Consider the following 20,547-nt stretch of genomic DNA (forward strand, 5'->3'; position numbering starts at 1 on the left):
CACATGGAAAGATACTCAGAAATACTAAACATATTTGAAATAACACCATAAAACAAAAACATTGCCATTATTGGACATTACTGCAAGATCTTTGAAGATCTTAATCTTTTTCAAGTGGTGGTTATTAATATGAGCAAATATACCAATGTCTATGTATGTGTGTGCAGGTAAAATCAGAATCTTTTTATATCTTTAGCCACTGGATTTTGAAACAAAAAAAGCATACACATTTAAAGTTGAAGCTTCCAATGCACATCTGGATCATCATTTTAACTCTGTGGGACCTTTTAAAGACACTGCTACTGTGAAAATTAATGTCTTGGATGTGGATGAGCCTCCCGTGTTCAGCAAACCTTTCTACACAATGGAAGTCTATGAGGACACCCCCATTGGGACAATCATTGGAGCTGTTACAGCACAAGACCTTGATATCGGATCCAGCTCTGTAAGGTCTGTAACACATCACAAAATGCTGCAACAGGCGTTTAATATTGTATTCATTGTGCAGCTGTTTGGATTGTCCAAACTCCCCAGAAACACAATTACCTTGAGAAGGGCTGTAACAATTCTCAGTTTTAGAACTTAAGGAGACAGTGTAATGTTCCTGACAGCCCCAGTGAAAAAGAATGAATAATAAAGTATTGTGTGAGTATTTTATTCTTAAAAAAAAATAAAATAAAAAAAATCTAAAAAAAACCCTGCCTGATGTACTTGGACCTTATCTGCGGTCCAACAATTCTTGCAGCTGATTCAAGCAACTAATCTGTAGCAGGAAAGCACTCCCGTTGAAATCAGTGGGAGCACTTTCCACTAAGACACATTGGGGAGCCAATGCTGGAGCTGACCGCAGGTAAAGATATAATATGCAGGGAGATGTGTTTCTGTAACTGCATGTAATCAAAAAGCTTCAGCGGCTTCTCTTATTGCTCGGTTCCTGGAACATGTCTTCCAACTGTTGCAGTGAGAAAACCAGTTCACCTCCAGTACATTACTATTCATTTTAATAGTCTTTTTAGACAATGTTTACAGTGATATGTATATTTTCTCCCTTCATTTGTATCCAACAGATACTCTGTTGATAAGAAGACTGATATTGACAACAACTTTGTAGTTGATGCAAATGAGGGAACTGTTGCCACGAATGAGATACTGGACAGAGAAACAAATGCACAGTTTAATATATCTATAATTGCAAGTAAAGAAAGTAAGTATAACTGCTGCTATAATGTGAATATAACAATAGTAACATTTTATATAACTATTATGCATATATATATATATATATATATATATATATATATATATATATTTAAATGACTTTATGTTTGGGAGTAGCTATCATAACTTCTTGTTCTCAGGATGTGAATAGGTTTGGTGAACCAGAAAGATATCTGGAGTATGTTTCCCTCAGACCTCAGCTTCCTTAATGCTAAAATGCCCCTTATTTTTAAATCCGACACATCGAAAACAGTATACTATACTAACCAAACTTAAAGGTATTTTTAATAAAGATTTTTTTATTCTAAACCCTGTGTTTTAGCACAAAACAAGCAATTCCTTGTTATTATTATTATTATTGGAATAGGATAGAACCAAATAAAAAGTTTAGATTGATACCTTGAATGCTAACTGAAGAATAATAGATTGCAAGCTTTTGAGGGTACCTAAAATAAAATGCATGAAAAAATGTAAATTATAAACATATCCCTAATTTCAAGGTCTATCCCATGCATGTTTAAATTCCATTACTAATTTACTATCTACCACTTCTTTTCTGAAGGAACATCTGAAGGATATTCCATTTATGTACCACGTTCACGGTGAACATAAAACTAAAAAGTAGACTTTTTGTTTTGTCTTTGGACAACAAATTTCTTTTAATGCCTTTTCAGTATGGATGAAATTTGGGGGGCTTTTTACATTAATTCATACTTTCTCACTCTCACATTATCTGACACTCTCTCAATGTCTCCCTAGCTTCTCCCACAACCGCTTCCATTTCTCATTTCCCGTAGCTCCCCTTCATTTTAAAGTAAACTATCAGTGATTTTTTTTTTGTCTCAAGACAATTTGAGACAATTAAGCGTTCCAGGCGTTATTTTGAATGAGGCAATGAGGAAATATTTCACACGATTAAAGAACTACATCTGGGAAAGGCTTCAATACTTAGTACTAAGAATGATGCTTCTAATGCTGTGTTTAGTTGCAAAAGTGTTACATTCAGCAGACTAGGTAGAAGTACCTTAAAGGCTGTTATCAGTTATTAAAGAATTATTACACATAAAGTGCCTTGCTCTCTCCCAGATATTGAATTCAGATAAAATGATATCTTAACCCTTTAATGACAAAGCCCGTACATATACGGGCTCAAAATGCATTGTTTTCAATGGGTTTAGGGACCGCCCATTGTCCTTAAGGGGTTAAGATGTGGACAACAAACTATTAAGCAAGATAAACACGAGAAATTTGAGAGAAAACCCCTACTGAGATCCAATATAAAACAGTACTCTGTTTCGAACATCTAACAAATGTGTCAGGGCTTGACTAATGTTTGCAGACCCGTGCAACCTATACAGTGTGTATCGCTGCAAGGCATTCTGCATTGATGTTAAATGCGATTTCAACACATTTATTTTGTACAACTAGCGATGCAGTTTTCAGTGAACTTTAGAACTTGTTTTACTTATAAGTATGTTGTTACATTTTAAGTAAGGCTTGATAAAAATGTTACTCGACAAAGGAACACATTTCTTCTAGAAAATACAGCTGAAAGGCAAATCACGAAGCAACGCTTTGCACTAAATATTAATGTGAGTTTTGCCTCCAGATGAAGATATTATTATATGTGTCAGAAGTTTTGCCGCAGCATTGCCAAGTGTTTTACTGACATACTTTTTATTCACAAACTGCACTTGACAGCTACAGACCAAAACCTATTTTACCAGACGTAAAATATTCATGATAATGACAGATGGGATCTATTCTTTTTTTGTAACACTAGCTGTCTGCTAAGTAATTTTTTTTAGCAGTCTCATATTTGCATGATGTTTCTGAAAAAGAAAATGCTTGTAAATGAAAGTAGAATAGGGTACATCTAATGTATGAAGCAATAAATCTTTCATAATAGTTGATCACACCCCAGCCACTTTACCAAACTTACCTTAGATAGTTGAATCAGTCCATACATTGGAATCCCCATTAGTTGCTTAAGACACGTATTCTAATTGAAAATCATGTGTGTCTATTATGATATGCAGATGTGATAAAAAAAATATATACATATATATATATATATATATATATATATATATATAGGTAGGTAGAAGCTATTTTTTTATAAATAATCATGTGACTTGCACACTAGAAATAAGATATATATATATATATATATATATATATTTATTTTTATTTTTTATTTTTTTTTTTTATTTTTTTTAATACACGTTGCAGTATTTAATTGCAACCTCATAACAAAAGCGACATCATAAGAATAAATACCACAGCATACGAAAGAACAATAAGGCAGTATGCAAGAAGGCATGGCACACGCAGTAACCTTTACGCTAAATAATGCCATTCTTAATCCATACCTGTGGAGACCTTGTTAAATTGTATAAACACAGTCAAGCATCATTAAAGTGGCTGGCAACGGTGAGCACAGTACATGCAGGCATGTACAGAAAAAAGTAAAACAAAGTAACAATAAAACATGTAAACACTTGGTTGAGACAAAAAGGATTAATTCTGATAGAATAAAAAAATAAACAAACTATACATGAACATATGAAAATCACCAAATAATTGATACCTTATATTTAAATATTGAGAAGATTTTTAAAACAATATGCACCTGTAATGTCCACATTACTGATCCTTACATGTAAGTCCATGCACAATATCCAAAGCATTAATATCCTGCATCAAATCCACCAGGGTGATACTCCCAAAGATCCTGAATCAAATAAATATAGAGTTCATGTATCACATAGATAAATACTCATTGGTCTGCCATAAGGCATAATTCCCTCAAAGTGGTGTTATATTGAATCACATATCAAAGTAAAGGTGTCTGATTTCAAACTAGGGTTTCTTAAGAGTGTCTGGATAGGAGGAATTGCATGCAAAACTCATAATCTGTTAATAATGTTTATCCATTTGTCATCTAAATATGTATTTACTTCCAGAAGAACGTCTAAAAATGAGATATACGAGTATATTGTAAAGTGAAAACAATCGTCTACATCTTGGTATCCAAATATATTTTGAAGGATTGTAATACTTCTAGAGGCTCACAACAAAAAAAGAAAATGTTGTTCATATAAGTCTGCCAGGATGACACATTATAAACAAATGTTCCACCATAAAAAGATTAGAACATGGTGCCACATTGAACCTCATGGTGTATTACATTTATTTACATAGCGCCAACAGATTCTGTAGGGTTTGTAACAATAAGAGGCAGTGAAAATAAATGGTTTTAAATAACACATAAAAGGAAAAGAGGGCCCTGCTCTTACGAGCTTACAATCTAGTCATTGGTTGAGCGGTAAGTAAAACAGTGAAATAGGACTTCTTGGATAGGAATGAGTTGATTCAGCCAATGATGATCTGTAGATGTTGATCATTCCCATGACTCTGTACCCCAGAGAAGGGGCACAGCCCATGTGAAATACTGAATACAAGAGGGTAAAGATGGTAGTGTCCTGAATTTGAAGATAAAACATACCCTCAAAGCAAAAGTATTACAAAGGTTACAACGTGAGATACATAGAACCCTCATCCAGATCTTGATAAGGAGTAGATAAAAAAAAATAGATAATATAGCTTCAATGTCCTCTTCATGGGGAATAGATGTCTACCGTAAATATGCTGTAGGGTGCACCTTTGTGAAAATCATTCTATTATATACATTTATACTTACCTGGCCCTTGATTATTTTTTATTACATCAGTACTTGTCTTTGTACACATGGTGTTGCTTTTAAATACTTTCTTTTTGTTGTTTTTTTTTTTTCAATTCACCGTTTATTGCAGGGAAAACATGACATAGCACAAAATCACAGTAAAAGCGTTATACAGTCAGAGTCTATATTGGACACGAGGGATAGGAGGGGACGAGACCTCTTTCACATAAGCGTGATAGCTCCGACATATACAAACATGTGCCATAGAAAGTCAGCTGAGATATGTGCCACATTATAGTCGCATTCGAGAAACAGTGAGTAGATGCGGATTGACGTTAGAGATATCAACAAGGAAAGTACCCAGAGTACACAGAAAGTCGAAGGGTAGTACAGAGGCCCAGACAAGGCCCCATGCGTCCCTGTGCTCTAGGTAAGGTGGAGATGGAAGCAACCTACAAATAAACCTAACAAAACACGGTAGGCAAGAACATACGAAACGAAAAAAAAATAAAATATTAAACTAGACTAGATATATTGGACTGACATCGGAAGACCTACATAGTCAGGAGAGGCGAGCATGAACTCAAGGCCCGAGAGAGACAGGGCTATCGGCTAGGGAGGAAACATATGCACGCCAAGGATACCACAAGAGCTCGACCGAATGGTCGTGTCCTCTGGCTGCCCCAGTGAGAGTCTCCATTTGATAGGTAAATTCAACCTGGCGAAACCAGGCCGACATGGAGGGAGGGCTGGCAGACTTCCAGAAACGAGGAAGAGTGGCGAGAGCAGCGTTAATAAGGTGAAATTTGAGGGAGCCTTTGTAGGGCTTGTACGGGTCAGCGGTGTGATGCAAAAGCACGGAAGCTGGGGTGGCTACAAATGACAGGTCCGCCACCTCACGGATGACTGAGGACACTTTATCCCAGAAAGGCTGAATTGCCGAGCATGACCACCAGATATGATAGAGGGAGCCCGGGGAAGCATTACATCGCCAGCACATAGGGGAAATTTGTGGAAGGAACCTATGGAGATCTACGGGGACTTTGTACCACCAGGTAATGAGCTTAAAGAGAGTTTCCTGCACTCTACTAGAGACGGTCCCTTTGTGAGCAATCAGAAGCGACCATTCCCACTCTTCAAGAGAAAGAGAAATCCCGAGATCCCCCTCCCAGAGACCGAAATAGTAGGGCTTAGTAAGGGTCATCGGCTTAAGCTGAATGGCATAGAGGGCAGAAAGAAGATGCGGGGGCTCCTTGTCCGCCAGACACAGATGTTTAAACACGGTAGGAGCACGAGACCCACCCGCAAGGGCACCAGAGGAGGTAAGAAAGTGCTTAATCTGGTGATAAAGGAAGACCACCTGAAATGGGTTAGCTGCGGAGCCCGTCAAGTCTTCCAACGACCGGAAGCTAGTGCCTTGAGATACATGGCAGACCCTGAGTATACTAACAGAGGGAGGGAGAAGCGACGACATACGACTGGTAACCCCCCCTGGCATGAAATCCGGATGTCCCGAAATAGGGAAGAGAGGGGAGGGAACCGACGAGATACCGCCTATTTGTACAGCCCCCCGGAAAGCCTTCAAAGTGGGCGTAACTAACGGGTGAGGCGCCAAAGTAACATAGCGCTGTGGGTCCACAATCCAGGGTAGAACCTCTAGTGGGCAAGAGAGAGCCGCCGCCTCAATCTGGAGCCAGGGCCGTCTCGAGCCCACAGACCACTCGACCACACGGCGAAGATGGGCAGCCCTCCAGTATAACTCCAGGTTAGGAAGACCCAACCCCCAGACGTTTTGGGTCTCGTCAGGTAAGAGAAAGAGAGCCGGGCAGGTTTGCCCCGCCAAATATAACGGAGGAAGGCACTGTGGCATTTACGAAAGTAGGAGCGGGGGAGGAAAATGGGCAGCGTCTGAAAAAGGTAAAGAAAGCGGGGAAGGACGTTCATTTTGAGGATGCTAACCCTGCCAAACCAGGACACATGGGGGAATGCCCACTTAGTCAGGTCGGCATGGAGGGTGGCTAAAAGGGGGTCAAAGTTCAGGGCCTGAATTTTATGCAAGTCCGAGGGAATAAGAACGCCAAGATATTTGATATAGTCCTCCTTCCAACGGAAAGGCATGTTGGAGCGGATATGATGAGAGACGTCCGGGGGGAGGTGGAACCCCATCACCTCGGACTTGGACAGATTGATTTTATAATTAGAAAGGTAGTGGAAATGCTCAAGCAAGGTCAACAGCGCAGGAAGAGGATGGGTCGGGTCCGCAAGCGTCACAAGGACGTCATCAGCAAACAGCGAAATCACATGGGAGTGTCCCGAAATATCAATACCCTTAATCTCCGGATGAGTGCGCACCGCCTCAGCGAAAGGCTCAACCGCCAGAAGGAATAGGAGCGGAGAAAGCGGACAACCTTGGCGCGTTCCGTTAGACAGAGCTACCCCCCCAGACTGAATACCATTTACAGTAACCCGGGCCATGGGGGATGTGTAAAGGGCTCGGATACAGGTCAGAAAATGCATACCCAGACCAATCCCCTCCAGGACCTGAAAAAGGAAAGACCAGGAGACTCGATCAAATGCCTTTTCGGCATCCATAGAGGCAAGGACCATAGGGGTCCGGTAGTGTCGGGCATGTGTGATAATATCTAGAACTTTAATGGTATTGTCCCTTGCCTCTCGCCCTCGTACAAAACCGACCTGGTCCGGGTGGATCAGTTCCGGTAGTAGGGGACGAAGGCGATTGGCCAATACTTTAGCAAAAAGCTTAACGTCGGCATTGATCAATGAGATCGGCCTGTAGCTACTGCAGAGGTCTAGATTCTTATCGGGCTTGGGGATGACCACTATACTGGCATCCAGGGCTCGAGGATCGAAGGGCTCTCCCCCAGCAACAGCATTAAAATGAGAGACCAAACGGGGGCCCAGGAGGGGAAGAAACTTCTTATAGTACGTAGCAGAGAAACCATCGGGGCCAGGACTCTTGCCCGGGGGCGAGCCCCTAACCGCCGATTCAATCTCGGAAAGCGTAAATGGGTTCTCAAGCACTTTACTGTCCTCTGACGTAAGGACTCTCCGGAGATGTGTACCAAGGAAGTCGGCAGTGGCCTGAGAGAGAGCTGTCGGGGGACCAGGGGCAGGGGGAAGGTTATAAAGGGAGGAATAATAATGCTGAAAACACTCAGCAATCTTATGGGACTGGAAATGCACCCGATTGTGTCCATCGCGTATCCTGAGCAAGTAGCTCTGGGCCCTCTTTGCCCTCAAGGCCTTAGCTAGTAATTTACCTGGCTTGTCCCCGAATTCATAAAATTTGCTACGCGTCAGGAGAAAGTTGCGTTTGATACGTGTGTCAAGCAAAGATGCCAAGCGCATCCGGAGGGAGGTGAGCTGAAGTTGCAGGGACGGATGGAGTGTCAACTTGTGTCTCACTTCCAACTGCGTTATCTCCCTGGTAAGGGACAAGATGGAGTCTAACCTCAATCGCTTCGCAGCGGCCCCCATGCCAATTAAATGACCCCTCATTACTGCCTTGTGAGCCTCCCATACGACCGTCTCTGAAACGTCCAAAGTGGAGTTCTCCGCAAAATACGCGGTGATATGGGAGGACAAAGTGGATACATTATGGGGATCATCTAACAGGGACTCGTTGAGCCTCCAACTCCACTGAGGTGCAGGAAGTGCGGACACAGAAATGGATATAGAAACAGGAGCGTGGTCGCTTATAGTGGAAGGGCCTATCTCAGCAGAGCGCAGGGAGGGAAGGTGAAAGTGGGACACAAAAAAGGTGTCAATTCTGGAGTAGACAACATGAGGTGACGAAAAGTGGGTATAGTCTCTGCCGTCTGGGTGTAAAACCCGCCAGGCATCAATGAGTTGGGTCAATTTAAGATGTTTGAGTACTCTACGAATCATGGAATACGGAATACGGGATCTGCCAGAGGATGTGTCACAAATAGGGTCAAAGACCATATTGAAGTCTCCGCCCAGGATAGTTATCCCCTCCTGGAAGTCCGCCAGCCTGGCGAGGATAGAGATGAGAAATTTACCCTGTAGCCGGTTGGGGGAATAAATATTTGCTAACGTAATTTTCTGCGTCCCCACATAACCCTTCACAAAAACACATCTCCCCTCGTCATCGCTCCAATCTTCTAATGGTTGGAACCGCGCCAACTTATGGATAAAGAGGGCCACCCCTTTCGTTTTAGAGGAGGGCGAGCTCGAGAAATAGCAGTAAGTAAAGTGCTGTTCCATAAGCCGTCTCTCTGCCCCACGTCTAAAATGAGTCTCCTGAACGAATGCGATGTGAGTTTTAGAAGACCGGAGAAAGGAGCACAATTTAGAGCGTTGTTCTGGTTTATTCAAGCCCCTCATGTTGAGAGTAGTAAAGCGTAACTGATCAGCAGACATATTAGCGTCTGGAGACTAGTCAAATAGGGGGAGATAACCCCAAACAGTCAGTCCAAAAACAAAGAATAAAAGAAAACAATAAAACAAACAAGTGTATAGTGTGTAGTGCGTAGGTCTCAGACAGGCCGGTAACCCGCCTAATAAAGCGACACAGAGTGTCAAGAACTAATGAGCAGCGGGACTGCAGAGAGTCCCTAGATCACTGTCCGCAAAGGACAGGGGAGCTCGGGGGGGGATAGCACGAAGTCAGGGATGGAAGAGGAAAAAGAGGGGGGTAAAGAAACAGGAAAAGAGAGTTAGTGAAGTGGGAAAAAGAAGGGAAACAGCTACTGCGCCGCCCGCTGGAAAATATCCCACTAAGCCCAAGGGGAAGGGGGATTATACCAAAGGGCAACGGGTACCCAGAGAGAGATACTCAAGCAAAACATTATGCAAAGGCCCCAGGGCATTCAGGCATACGTTGACAGCTCAGACAGAGCAAAGAACAAAGAATGGTATATTGATAGCCCCAAATGTGAAAGTATGTGCATGTGTTAAGAATAGAGGGCCTATCAAGGGGTGAACCCTCCAGGCACCAGAGCCAGGTGAGAACCGCTGGGCCAAACATCCAGGAGAGAGTCCCTGGAGCTCCCAGGGCTAAACTCCTGAACAAGAACCGGAACCCGAACTTAAGCGAAGGGAGGGAGACCGGCACGGGGCCCCCATGGCTCACAAATATATGTGTACGAAAGTGGAGGTGTAGTGTGCAATGGTAGTAAATAGGAAGAATAGGAAAAAAAAAACTTAAGCGCCGAAAAACCGTCCGATCAACATAAAAACTAATAATAAAAAAATACTAATAAAACGAGAACCGGTAGCGAAACGAAGCGTAATACCCGATCGAGGGCGTGGAAGTCCCGTATAACGAGACCAGCACCGAGGAAGTCAGACCGTGAGACCGGATAGCGTCCAATGCAAAACAGCCCCGCAGGGGAGCATCTAATCCCAGACCATTATCCTCGATGAGCACTCCGGAGAGACAATGATGAAAGCGACGATCAAAGTCACCCGGTAGCTGCAGCGTCCGATGGAGCGCGGCGGGTCCTCTTCCTCCGGTTGGAACGTGGGATCCAAGAATCCGCCAGGTTGGAGAGAGGCTGCATCAAAGGTGGGGCGGCATCCCAGTCGGGAACCTCGATGGGCGGAAGGTCAAGCTCCTCCAAGAAAGACGGCAGGTCAGTGGGGTGCTTCAAAATAGAGGTAACTCCATTACGACGTGCTATGAGCATGAACGGGAAACCGCACTGATAGGGGATCCCCGCGTCACGCAGAGCTGAGGTGACGGGTCGCAGTACCCTTCGCTTCTGGAGGGTGAGTGGAGACAAATCTTGAAATATAGATATCTTGTCCCCCTCAAATTCCACATGGCTGGCAGAGCGACAGGCCTTAAGGATCGCCTCCTTGGTCGAGTACTCGTGGAGACAGCAAACCACGTCTCTCGGCGGCGAGGACGGGGGGCCCCGCGGGCGAAGGGCACGATGAGCTCGATCAAAAATGATGGGCGAATCGTCCGGGAGCTGAAGCAATGAGTTGAAGAGAGTTTGCAGAGACGAACGTTGCTTCTCCGGCGGGATCGTCTCAGGCAACCCTCGAATCCGGAGGTTGTTGCGGCGGCCACGGTTGTCAAGGTCTTCCAGTTGACGCTTCAGCATGTAGATTGAGTCTGTGTGTGTGTGCAGTGTAGAAGATAGGTGATCAATTCTCTCGCAGGCGGCCGAGTGGCCCTCCTCCAATGTCATCACACGGTCCCCAATCTGTTTCAAGTCGTGTTTGATGACCACGAGGTCGGCCCGAACTCCATGAAGGGCATGTTCCAACGAGGAATCTATGACAGCCACCAAATCAGCTTTGGTCGGCAGAGATTGGAGAGCCTCCCGCCACGCTGAATCAGCAGGGTATGAAGAAGGTAAGTCCGGAGCTTGATCGATTGGGCCGCCGTCCGATAAATCGCTGGCCTGGCTAGCCGGGGAAGGCGCCATCTTGACCTCTGAGTCCCGGGAGTCATGATCAGACAGGCCGTGGAAATAAGACCGGACGGACGGGTGAGAAGACTTGTCCCGGGTGCCTGGAGCTCTGGGGGTACCCCCAGTACGATTAGTTTTCCCCATGAGAGGGATAAAGCGGAACAAATAGTAGTTTAAGGCGGATGGCAAGCAGAGCTAGCAGCTTAAGCAGCCATCTTCTTCGAGCTCAGGCTCCGCCCCCCTCTTTTTGTTGTTTTATTGGACTTGTTTACCTTTTCATTTTGAGTAAACACATGAGCTATGATGGTAAAGTTGTGTGATGATTTTCTGTATCATGCCCACTGGCAGCTACCATGTCGATGTTGGGTGCTGTTAATACATGTATTAAAACAAGCGCGTCACAATTACGCATTGATTCCTGCACTTTGAGATCAACATTCTTTACTGTAATGTTGGGGCTGTCTATCTGTTACAGCATGAATTTTAGGATGCCACTTTTGTTATTAGGTTGTGGCACCATCTTGTGGTTGCTAGGCAATTTGTATCATTATGTACACTTAGTTCTTATCTAAACTATTTTTGGTCACTTTTTTTTAGATTGTGTGTTTCCACGAATAACTTCCTTTAAGCCATTATGTTAACATTTGTTTTATCCTGTATAACCTGGTATTACTTTTTCAGGTAATCGACAGTTAACAAGCTCTGTCCGAATTGTAATTAATGTGTTGGATGTTAATGAATTCCCCCCAGAAGTTGCTGTACCATATGAGGTGTCAGTATGTGAAACTGCAAAAGCTGGACAGGTATGATGTCAACGTTTAGAATTATGGATGATGATGTAAGATGGCGGTATACCGTACACGTTATATGTTTTATGGGATGGATTCCAGCAGCTGAGGTATTAGTACATGCTCTCACTCAAAGGCCAAGAGAAAAAAAATATTTAAATTATTGAACCTAACCCTATGGATGAGTTATATTAAAGTAAATCATCATATATGCAGTAGGAAATTCTCAATGTCGAAAAAAACACAGCAGAAACTCAGGGATGAATTTACCCTGAAGTTGCTAGATAGTTATAAATGATTGCTGGAGGGGGTGCATGGACAGCACAGCTTTTGCATGCACAGAGTGCATTGGATGAACCTTGCCCCCATCTAAGGGGTAGGAGTGGTATCCAGTTGTTTTTTTTTTTAGATTACATTGTAGTTTATGGAAATGTGTTATCACTGACATGAACTTTTGCAACATTTGCAAATAACTTATATATTAATAAACAAAAAGCGACTCAACTCGACTCACCACCCATCCTTTAGTGAATAGACTCCATTAAATATATAAGCACTGGTATAGCACGTTGCTTTGAAATCTGCTCGATAATGCCTTTAATCGAATTTGAAGTATAAGCAGGACAGCTAAAGAAAAATAACTGCAGCATCTCCAGTTCATACTTTAAATTATCTTTAAGGATAGCTCTGTCAGTTATAGCTGGAAATGTTCTTTAAATTGTAAACAGCTTTCTTCCTGCTGCTTTGTTCCTGTCATTTTTCATGCTAAAAGCCTAACCCATCCCAGAACAGATATTATTCTAGCTTTTGAAGAAGCCTACCATAAGTAGTGTTTACATGAAAAGTAAAATGCTCTCTATGTGGTTTTGTTCAGATCATCCAGATTATTGGTGCCACTGACAAAGATATGTCACCTGCAGGGCAGACTTTCTCATTCAGGCTACCACCCGATGCTTCTACAAACCCCAATTTTACCATCCATGACTACAAAAGTAAGTATTCTGATTATATACATTTTTGCTGTGCGGAAATAGCACTACACAATAATGATTCATGGAACAATCAAATGGATTTGATGTATGTTTCTCCACACTAAAATATGTTGTTTATTCCACAGCATATTCTTTGGACTTTGGAGATAAAATTCTGTTTCCGATAACCTTAGGACAAAATACATAAGTTATGAATCTAGGTTAGGTATTTAGTAGTTTTTTTTAAGATTTTCTTAGTTTACAATCAAAGTCAACTAATATACCATGATATGGAATTGTATGGGGGATATTGGAACCATGATATGGAATTGTATGAGGGATATTGGAACCATGATATGGAATTGTATGGGGGATATTGGAACCATGATATGGAATTGTATGGGGGATATTGGAACCATGATATGGAATTGTATGGGGGATATTGGAACCATGATATGGAATTGTATGGGGGATATTGGAACCATGATATGGAATTGTATGAGGGATATTGGAACCATGATATGGAATTGTATGGGGGATATTGGAGATGACAAGGAGTCTGTGTGTTTGTCAGGGCTAGAATACATACACATGGTAAATATGTCTAAAAAAGTTACATTGTGTGAAAAGTTGAATTGTTTCTTAAGGGTTAAAACATAATTTTTTTTTTTACTATTAATTTTTTACTAGTAATACATTTTGAAGCAATTTGTAAGTTAGTTTTTTTTCCCCGTTCAGACATGAGAACAGGTCATGAGATGTGTGTTGTTCATGGAACGTGGCAAGTCCAACCAATGTGTATAGTTTCTGAGAATCACTCATATTCAGTGGCATCCATGGGCTTTTACTACCAGCTGTTAATATAATTTACTCAAATCTTTTCTGTTGCTATGTGGCAAAATCCCCTTTATTTGGAAATCATCTGATAACATAGATGGCTTTGTAAATGTTGAAAAACATTCAGAGTAGTCAACTTCAGGGAGGAACTAAAATATTCTTGAACTTTCTACCTTCTGGAATTATGTTATAAAATCCAAAGTATGGGGATACTTCTAAATATTCTGCATAACCACTAAAATTACAACTTGCTTTTTAACAATCACTTCAGGTTGAAGACTTTAACTAAGGCTTTTTTTAATGCATTGTCACAGTGCTTCACCAAATGGCATATTTCTTTTTGAAACTGTCTAATGAAGAACAAAGTAATCCTTCATTATACTTATACTTTTTTTTTTAAATTAGAGTGTATATACAAATAATTGAAACTCTCAGTGGAAAATGCTATGTGACATGCTTTTAAAATATTAAAATGGTTACTGGGAAAATATACATAATTTTGCTAACTTAACGATTCATTATTTTATTTTATTAATTTAAACTACTTTGTGTTGTAAATAACATTCTCAGCTCATTCAATAGAGATCATACAATAATAACAACAAAAATGAAATTGTTTATTTAAACTTGCTCTTGTTTAAAATTATATCTAGATATTATTATTAGATGATTGTGAAGTATCCATATTTTCTACTACTGAAACTTGAACAGATGAACAAGATATTCTTCCTGCCTCCAACTTTTTTGAGCCAGAAACAATTTCATTATGCAATTAAGAATATATTCTTATTGATACATTATTATTTCTACATACTTGTTTTTGAATAAATGCAAAGAAAATGCTTCTTTATGTATCCAGGTAAATGTGTATATTTAGTGAGCACTCAGCTCTTAGGAGGTGATTTGTTCTCCTACCCTGTCCATTACATTTCATACTTAAACAAAGTGTGTCTCAGAAAACATCAACACATAATTTATAGCACACAACATGTAGGCACCTTTTGTGAGGAGGGGGAGCAGTATCCTCTCCCCACAATCAATAATTTAATTATATTAACCATAATGTTTTAGTATTAATATGTATTTTTTATTTTATAGACAACACAGCTGGTATACAAGCACAAAGGCATGGATACAGTCGCAGGCAGCAGGAGTTTTACCTGCTCCCAGTGGTGGTAGAAGACAGCAGCTATCCTATCCAAAGTAGCACAAGCACATTGACCATTCAAGTATGCAGATGTGATTCCAAAGGTGTCGTTTTATCATGCAATGCAGAAGCAATCTTCTTACCTGTTGGATTAAGTACAGGTGCTTTGATAGCGATATTATTGTGCATCGTTATACTTTTAGGTAAGTCAAAAGCATGTTGCAATATATGCCGCCAGTGTTCACCTTTCAGCCACTGTAAAGCTTACCATGAACAAATACGTAGGAAAAATTATAAAGATTTTCATGTTATCCTCAGAGCTGCATGTTAGATTCTCCTGGTCTACAGCCAGAGATGCTTTGGTTTTATCATGTAAAGGTTAAGCTGGCCTACTAGCCTAACAAAGATATCTGTGTTTTTCAAGTTGCACAAATACATTTACCAAAAGCAGGTTAATGTCTAAAGAGCACGAATATGCATATTAACAAACAGCTTGTATTAATTCCTTAATTAATAAATGAACATTGTTATTACAAGTTAATGGTGTACTGTATTCACTAAAGTCTGAGTGCTTGCATGTTGGCAAACCCCCCACCGCCCCCAGAAAACTTGCAAGAGTTAGACAAAAATGCACAAAAAAATCACAGGAGAGTTTAATGTATATAAGATGAGAAAAAGCAAACTTGCAAATTCATTAGCCTGTGAGTTACAAATCACCTCCATTTATCTACCCTGTCCACTGTGAGTTGGGGATAATTAAATCAACCTGAGGAGTATAGTCCCTAAGTCCCATCGCGCATAGGGTGGGGAAAGAGGGTGTGATCATCACCTCATGGTTATTAGGGGATCCTAGGGCCCCTGTTTTGTTTCTTTAACACTGTTACTTATTTAAAATGTATATCTATTGGGGGTTAGTAAGTGTTTTTGAGTTTCATGTGAGAACATTTAAGTTTTTACTCCATGCATACCCACACATGAAACACACAACATGTAAAGTTGAATTCTCTCCTGTGCCTTACAAACAACTCACATTGAGTCTTGGCTTCTTAATGAATACACTCAATTATATAAGTTGGGTCATGGTGTAAATATTCTGCATCATTGAATTTACATATACATATACATGAATGTTAAAGCATACACAAATTAATTCAGCTAGAAAATACTTTCTTAAATTATCCAGTTATTGGGCTCAATTCAATTATGCCAGCAAAGTCTTCAAAGTGTAATTAGACGCAAACACATGAAAATAGTTTCATTGCCGCAGTGTATCGACATCATGTAGGAGATTCACCTATTGTTTCCTAGTTGTTTCACCTGATTGTTTGAACAATGTATGTAGATGCACCAGGCTGGTCTGCAAGCTTTTACAATTTTGGCTTTATGCAGCGTTACCTCTATTCAATAAAATGATTAATGTTTTCTTAATTAACTTTTCATTTTTTTTTAATCAAAATATTTCAATATTTCTTAACAAATTACATAAATATTAATTGCATATATATACATATATAAATGTATATATATATATATATATATATATATATATATATATATCAAATGAAAGTCATTCAAACTATTTAGTTATTGAAACTCTTTGGTATGTAGAAGCCAATCTTAAAATGCAACGCAAGTTACTGCATCCTCACTGACATTGTCTTGTCTAATTTAGTTATAGTGGTACTCTATGTAGCATTAAGAAGACAGAAAAAGAAAGGTGCTCTAATGACCTCAAAAGAAGACATAAGGGACAACGTTATCCATTATGATGATGAAGGAGGTGGGGAGGAGGACACTCAGGCATTTGACATTGGTGCCCTGCGAAATCCAAAGGTAATTGAAGACAATAAAGCCCGCAGAGACATAAAGCCAGAACCTCTTTGTTTGCCTCGTCAAAAACCACCAGCAGAATATAACAGTGACATCAGAGATTTTATTAATCAAAGGCTGCAAGAGCATGATGTGGATCCCAGTGCACCACCATATGACTCACTGGCAACTTATGCATATGAAGGCACTGGATCTCTAGCTGATTCTCTAAGTACAATAGAATCAGTAAGTGCGGAGGCAGATTATGATTATGGTTTCTTAAGTGACTGGGGACCACGTTTTAAAACTTTGGCTGAAATGTTTGGTGAAGAAAATTACAACCCAGACAAAATCACTTAACTTACTGAAGAAAAGGAAAAAAAAAAGCTTTATTTAACATTATGTAAAAAAAAAAAAAACAACAATTTTATATTAAAAAAAAAAACTTCAATATTTATCATGTTGGGTTTTTTTTGTTTCCCAAAAGACGAATTGATCCTGTCATGATATTTAAGGAATTGTTTCTGCTATTTATAATTCAAGCTGAGAAAAACTCAGGTCTGTAATGTAAAAATTGCTGTCATGACACTTTTGTGTTTAGTGGCATTTAGTGGCATCATGGTGGAGAGAGGTTGATTTTCTTAATTCCACTAAAGTGCCTATAGAAACTTTTATCTGAGAGAGCACTGGACTTCTATTAATGTAGTAAATAATTATGCAGCAGTAAAGAGTAGAGTACAATGAAAATTACAAATGTGATGTCAAAAAACATCTTAAAAAAGCTGATTTTATTTAAAATATTTATACATAAATATAAGTAATTTGTGTTGTGTTTTTTGTTCAATTTGTTCTATTTAATTTTCCACTGATTTATTTAATTAAAAAAAATAATTTTGTTCACAATTTTTTTTTCCTTTTGATTAAGGAATTGTTAGAAACTCAAATTAGATTAGATTTAAATTCAACATTTTATGTTTAAAAATAAACAGGCACTGGAGCATTTTCTTTGGTTTTTTTACTGCAAAATAACGGTTGTCTTTGAAAAGGATTTTTGTTTTAAATAATAAACAGCAATAAACATCTTGAAAACAATATTAACAATAGCATATAACCTTATTGTATGTAAAAAAAAAATAAAAAAAAAAAATATTCTGTTACTCAACAGAAACATTAGGAATGATATTACAGCACAATATGACCATAATGCTATCTCTATTTTTGCGTATCCAAATCTGGAATAACATATAAATGTTTTGAAACATGTTATTGTTATTCACAATATATATTAACATCCAAATTGGAAAAGTTATTTTTTCAGTTGAGTCCTATAATATTAATAATTCACCCTTTATTAAAAGTGCTTTTGGTTATTTCAAGATCAAAAAACTCTGAATTATTAAAATTCCTATACAGTTACTGTACTATATATATCAGTTATACTTATATATAAGTTTATTTTGGTATTAATAAACTTTTTTTAAAATATGAGTTTAAAAGAAACTCTAAAAAATGAAAATAGGATACTCTGATATACTCTCTTCATATATAATTTCTATCTGCTGTTTGTTTAGGTTATTTATGGTTATTTTCACATCAATAACATATCAAAGGCATAAGCAGCTCTCTGAATTTATGTAGTATGGAATTTTGACATTACCTTGGAATTTTTAGAAGGCAGTTATGCCATTACTGCATTTGAACTTATGGGGTTAATTAACCTGACAGGGTATTCAACATTAAGTACAACTACATTAAAGGTTGGTTATGTAATTCTGAGATTCAAGCACTGGTGGGGATGTGCATGCGAACATGACCACGAAATCGAACACTTGGCTGCAATACTTTGGTGATTTCAGGTGACGTTTCGGTTTTACAATATTTTACTAACAGCACATTGTTTATGTTACAGGAAATAAAACATTTCAACCAGATGTTTGGTGCGTACATTATTGTCCTCTGAATGATTTTTATTATACTAATAAGTTATGTACAGTATCAGTGTTGGTTTATCACATGTCTTCTAAGCTCAGATCACAGAGAAAACATAACATATATATATATATATATATATATATATATATATATATATGAGTTTTAATCCACTAACAGTTTATAGGTCCCCCTGGTTTCTTTTGAGGTTTTTTTTTACTTCTAATTAGCACACAAATCTCTCCTACGTTACAGGCAAACACAAATTTCTCTTAAAATGTAAGGGTACTTTAGTGATCCACTCATGTTTAAGAGATGTGTGCTCCGTAATTTAAACATATTTGATTGCTAGAGGGTGAATAGACTTATTAATGAAAGTGGTTTAAAAAGCTAAATGTTGTAATCAATTTTAAAGTCACACGCATCTCGTTTTTTGTTAAAATGCTTAATGAAACGTCAAGCCTGTAGTGAATTGTATATCTTTTTATATGGAGTGAGATTATTGCAACTTCTACAAGTGTTGCCTACTACAACAACCTGGGACAACTGATATTAACTCTTGAATTACACATCACATAAAGGAAAAGCACATGTCTTACAGGGTTATTGCAACTGAATATAACCAATATCTTCTCTAAACTACTACATGGCATGAAGGCGTGGCGAATAATAAACTTTAGCAATGCATGCACGCTCATCATGTAGCTTATCCATTATTTTCCACCTTATTACCAAGGTGTTTTTATTTAGTGCAATTATACATTGGTGAGGTTTGTTTCATCCCAGATAAGCTACAATACTAAATGTAGAAGTTAAGGTCATGAATAAGTAGAATAAGTGAATAAGTGGCGGGGCACCTTCCAGATATAATTAAGTTCATAAGTGTGGATCGTTGTTTTCTAATATGTGTGCAAATGCATACATCGAATGTATACCTGTAGGTTTCCAAAGGACATCCTTCGAAAAAAATATATTCCTTTTGAAGGACGTTTGAAAGGTATCCTACAAACATGACTGTCTGAAGCACCTTATATTTCATGAAGAAAAAAAAAATCTATTTTCTAAATTGCCTTTGGAAACTTGCAAAGTGTAAGCAAACCGTAAAGAAATAATGTAGCATGTTATGTTTTATGCATCATGAATTTGAAAATACTGAAGATTAATAGCTGGTTTCGTAGAAAATGGCTACTTTATCATTGGAAATAGATCAGATTTCCTCACGCACAGGCTGTCTGGTTTAAATTTGAATATCTCTAATACAATATTCAAGTGTCACTTGTATGGTTGATTAGCTAAGTACCGTAATTTATGATTTTGTATATATACTATAGAGATATGTACAGAAAAGGGAAATAGCCATTTTAGCCCAGAAAAGATATAGTTAAAAAAAGATGGAATCCATATGTAGAATAGACTACTGAGGTCCCTAAAGCATGTGTAATTTTACACGTTTCTGTGTTGGCTTAATAAAAGACATCACATAAATACTATATAAGTTCTCAAGTTTTGTTCCAGGAAGCTAGAGATATACACAGATGTGCAAATAAAATAAGACATTTGCACAATCCATGTCCAATCCGAGTTTTGGTCAGCTTTACTTCAAGGGGAACTTTTTGTTACATTTTTTAACAAGAAGTTGGGAGATATGGCAGAATGGGATATGACCAGCAGCATGGATGAGAACATATGTTAAGTAACTTTATACGAACTTAGAGATGGAGTCATCCTACATACTTTGACCATGATCTAAGATAGG

At 38.9% G+C, this 20,547-nt stretch overlaps 1 protein-coding gene across 2 annotated transcripts in view; it reads left to right on the plus strand.

Annotated features, from left to right (window-relative positions):
- The window catches only part of LOC149302555 (cadherin-12-like), an 81,985-nt gene extending 64,763 nt beyond the window's left edge, over positions 1–17,222 (plus strand). For both annotated transcript variants that reach the window (XM_089482343.1, XM_089482344.1), the window contains 6 exons: positions 197–450; positions 1,068–1,204; positions 11,992–12,113; positions 12,973–13,090; positions 15,005–15,256; positions 16,726–17,222. In XM_089482343.1, coding sequence (XP_089338469.1) covers positions 197–450; positions 1,068–1,204; positions 11,992–12,113; positions 12,973–13,090; positions 15,005–15,256; positions 16,726–17,222 — 1,380 coding nt within the window. The remainder of the gene's footprint in view (positions 1–196; positions 451–1,067; positions 1,205–11,991; positions 12,114–12,972; positions 13,091–15,004; positions 15,257–16,725) is intronic.
- Positions 17,223–20,547: the final 3,325 nt, after the last annotated feature.

This window comes from Sceloporus occidentalis, unplaced genomic scaffold (genome assembly GCF_023333645.1).
Source record: "Sceloporus occidentalis isolate IW3139 unplaced genomic scaffold, rSceOcc1.0.p SCAF_18, whole genome shotgun sequence".
Lineage (NCBI taxonomy): Eukaryota > Metazoa > Chordata > Lepidosauria > Squamata > Phrynosomatidae > Sceloporus > Sceloporus occidentalis.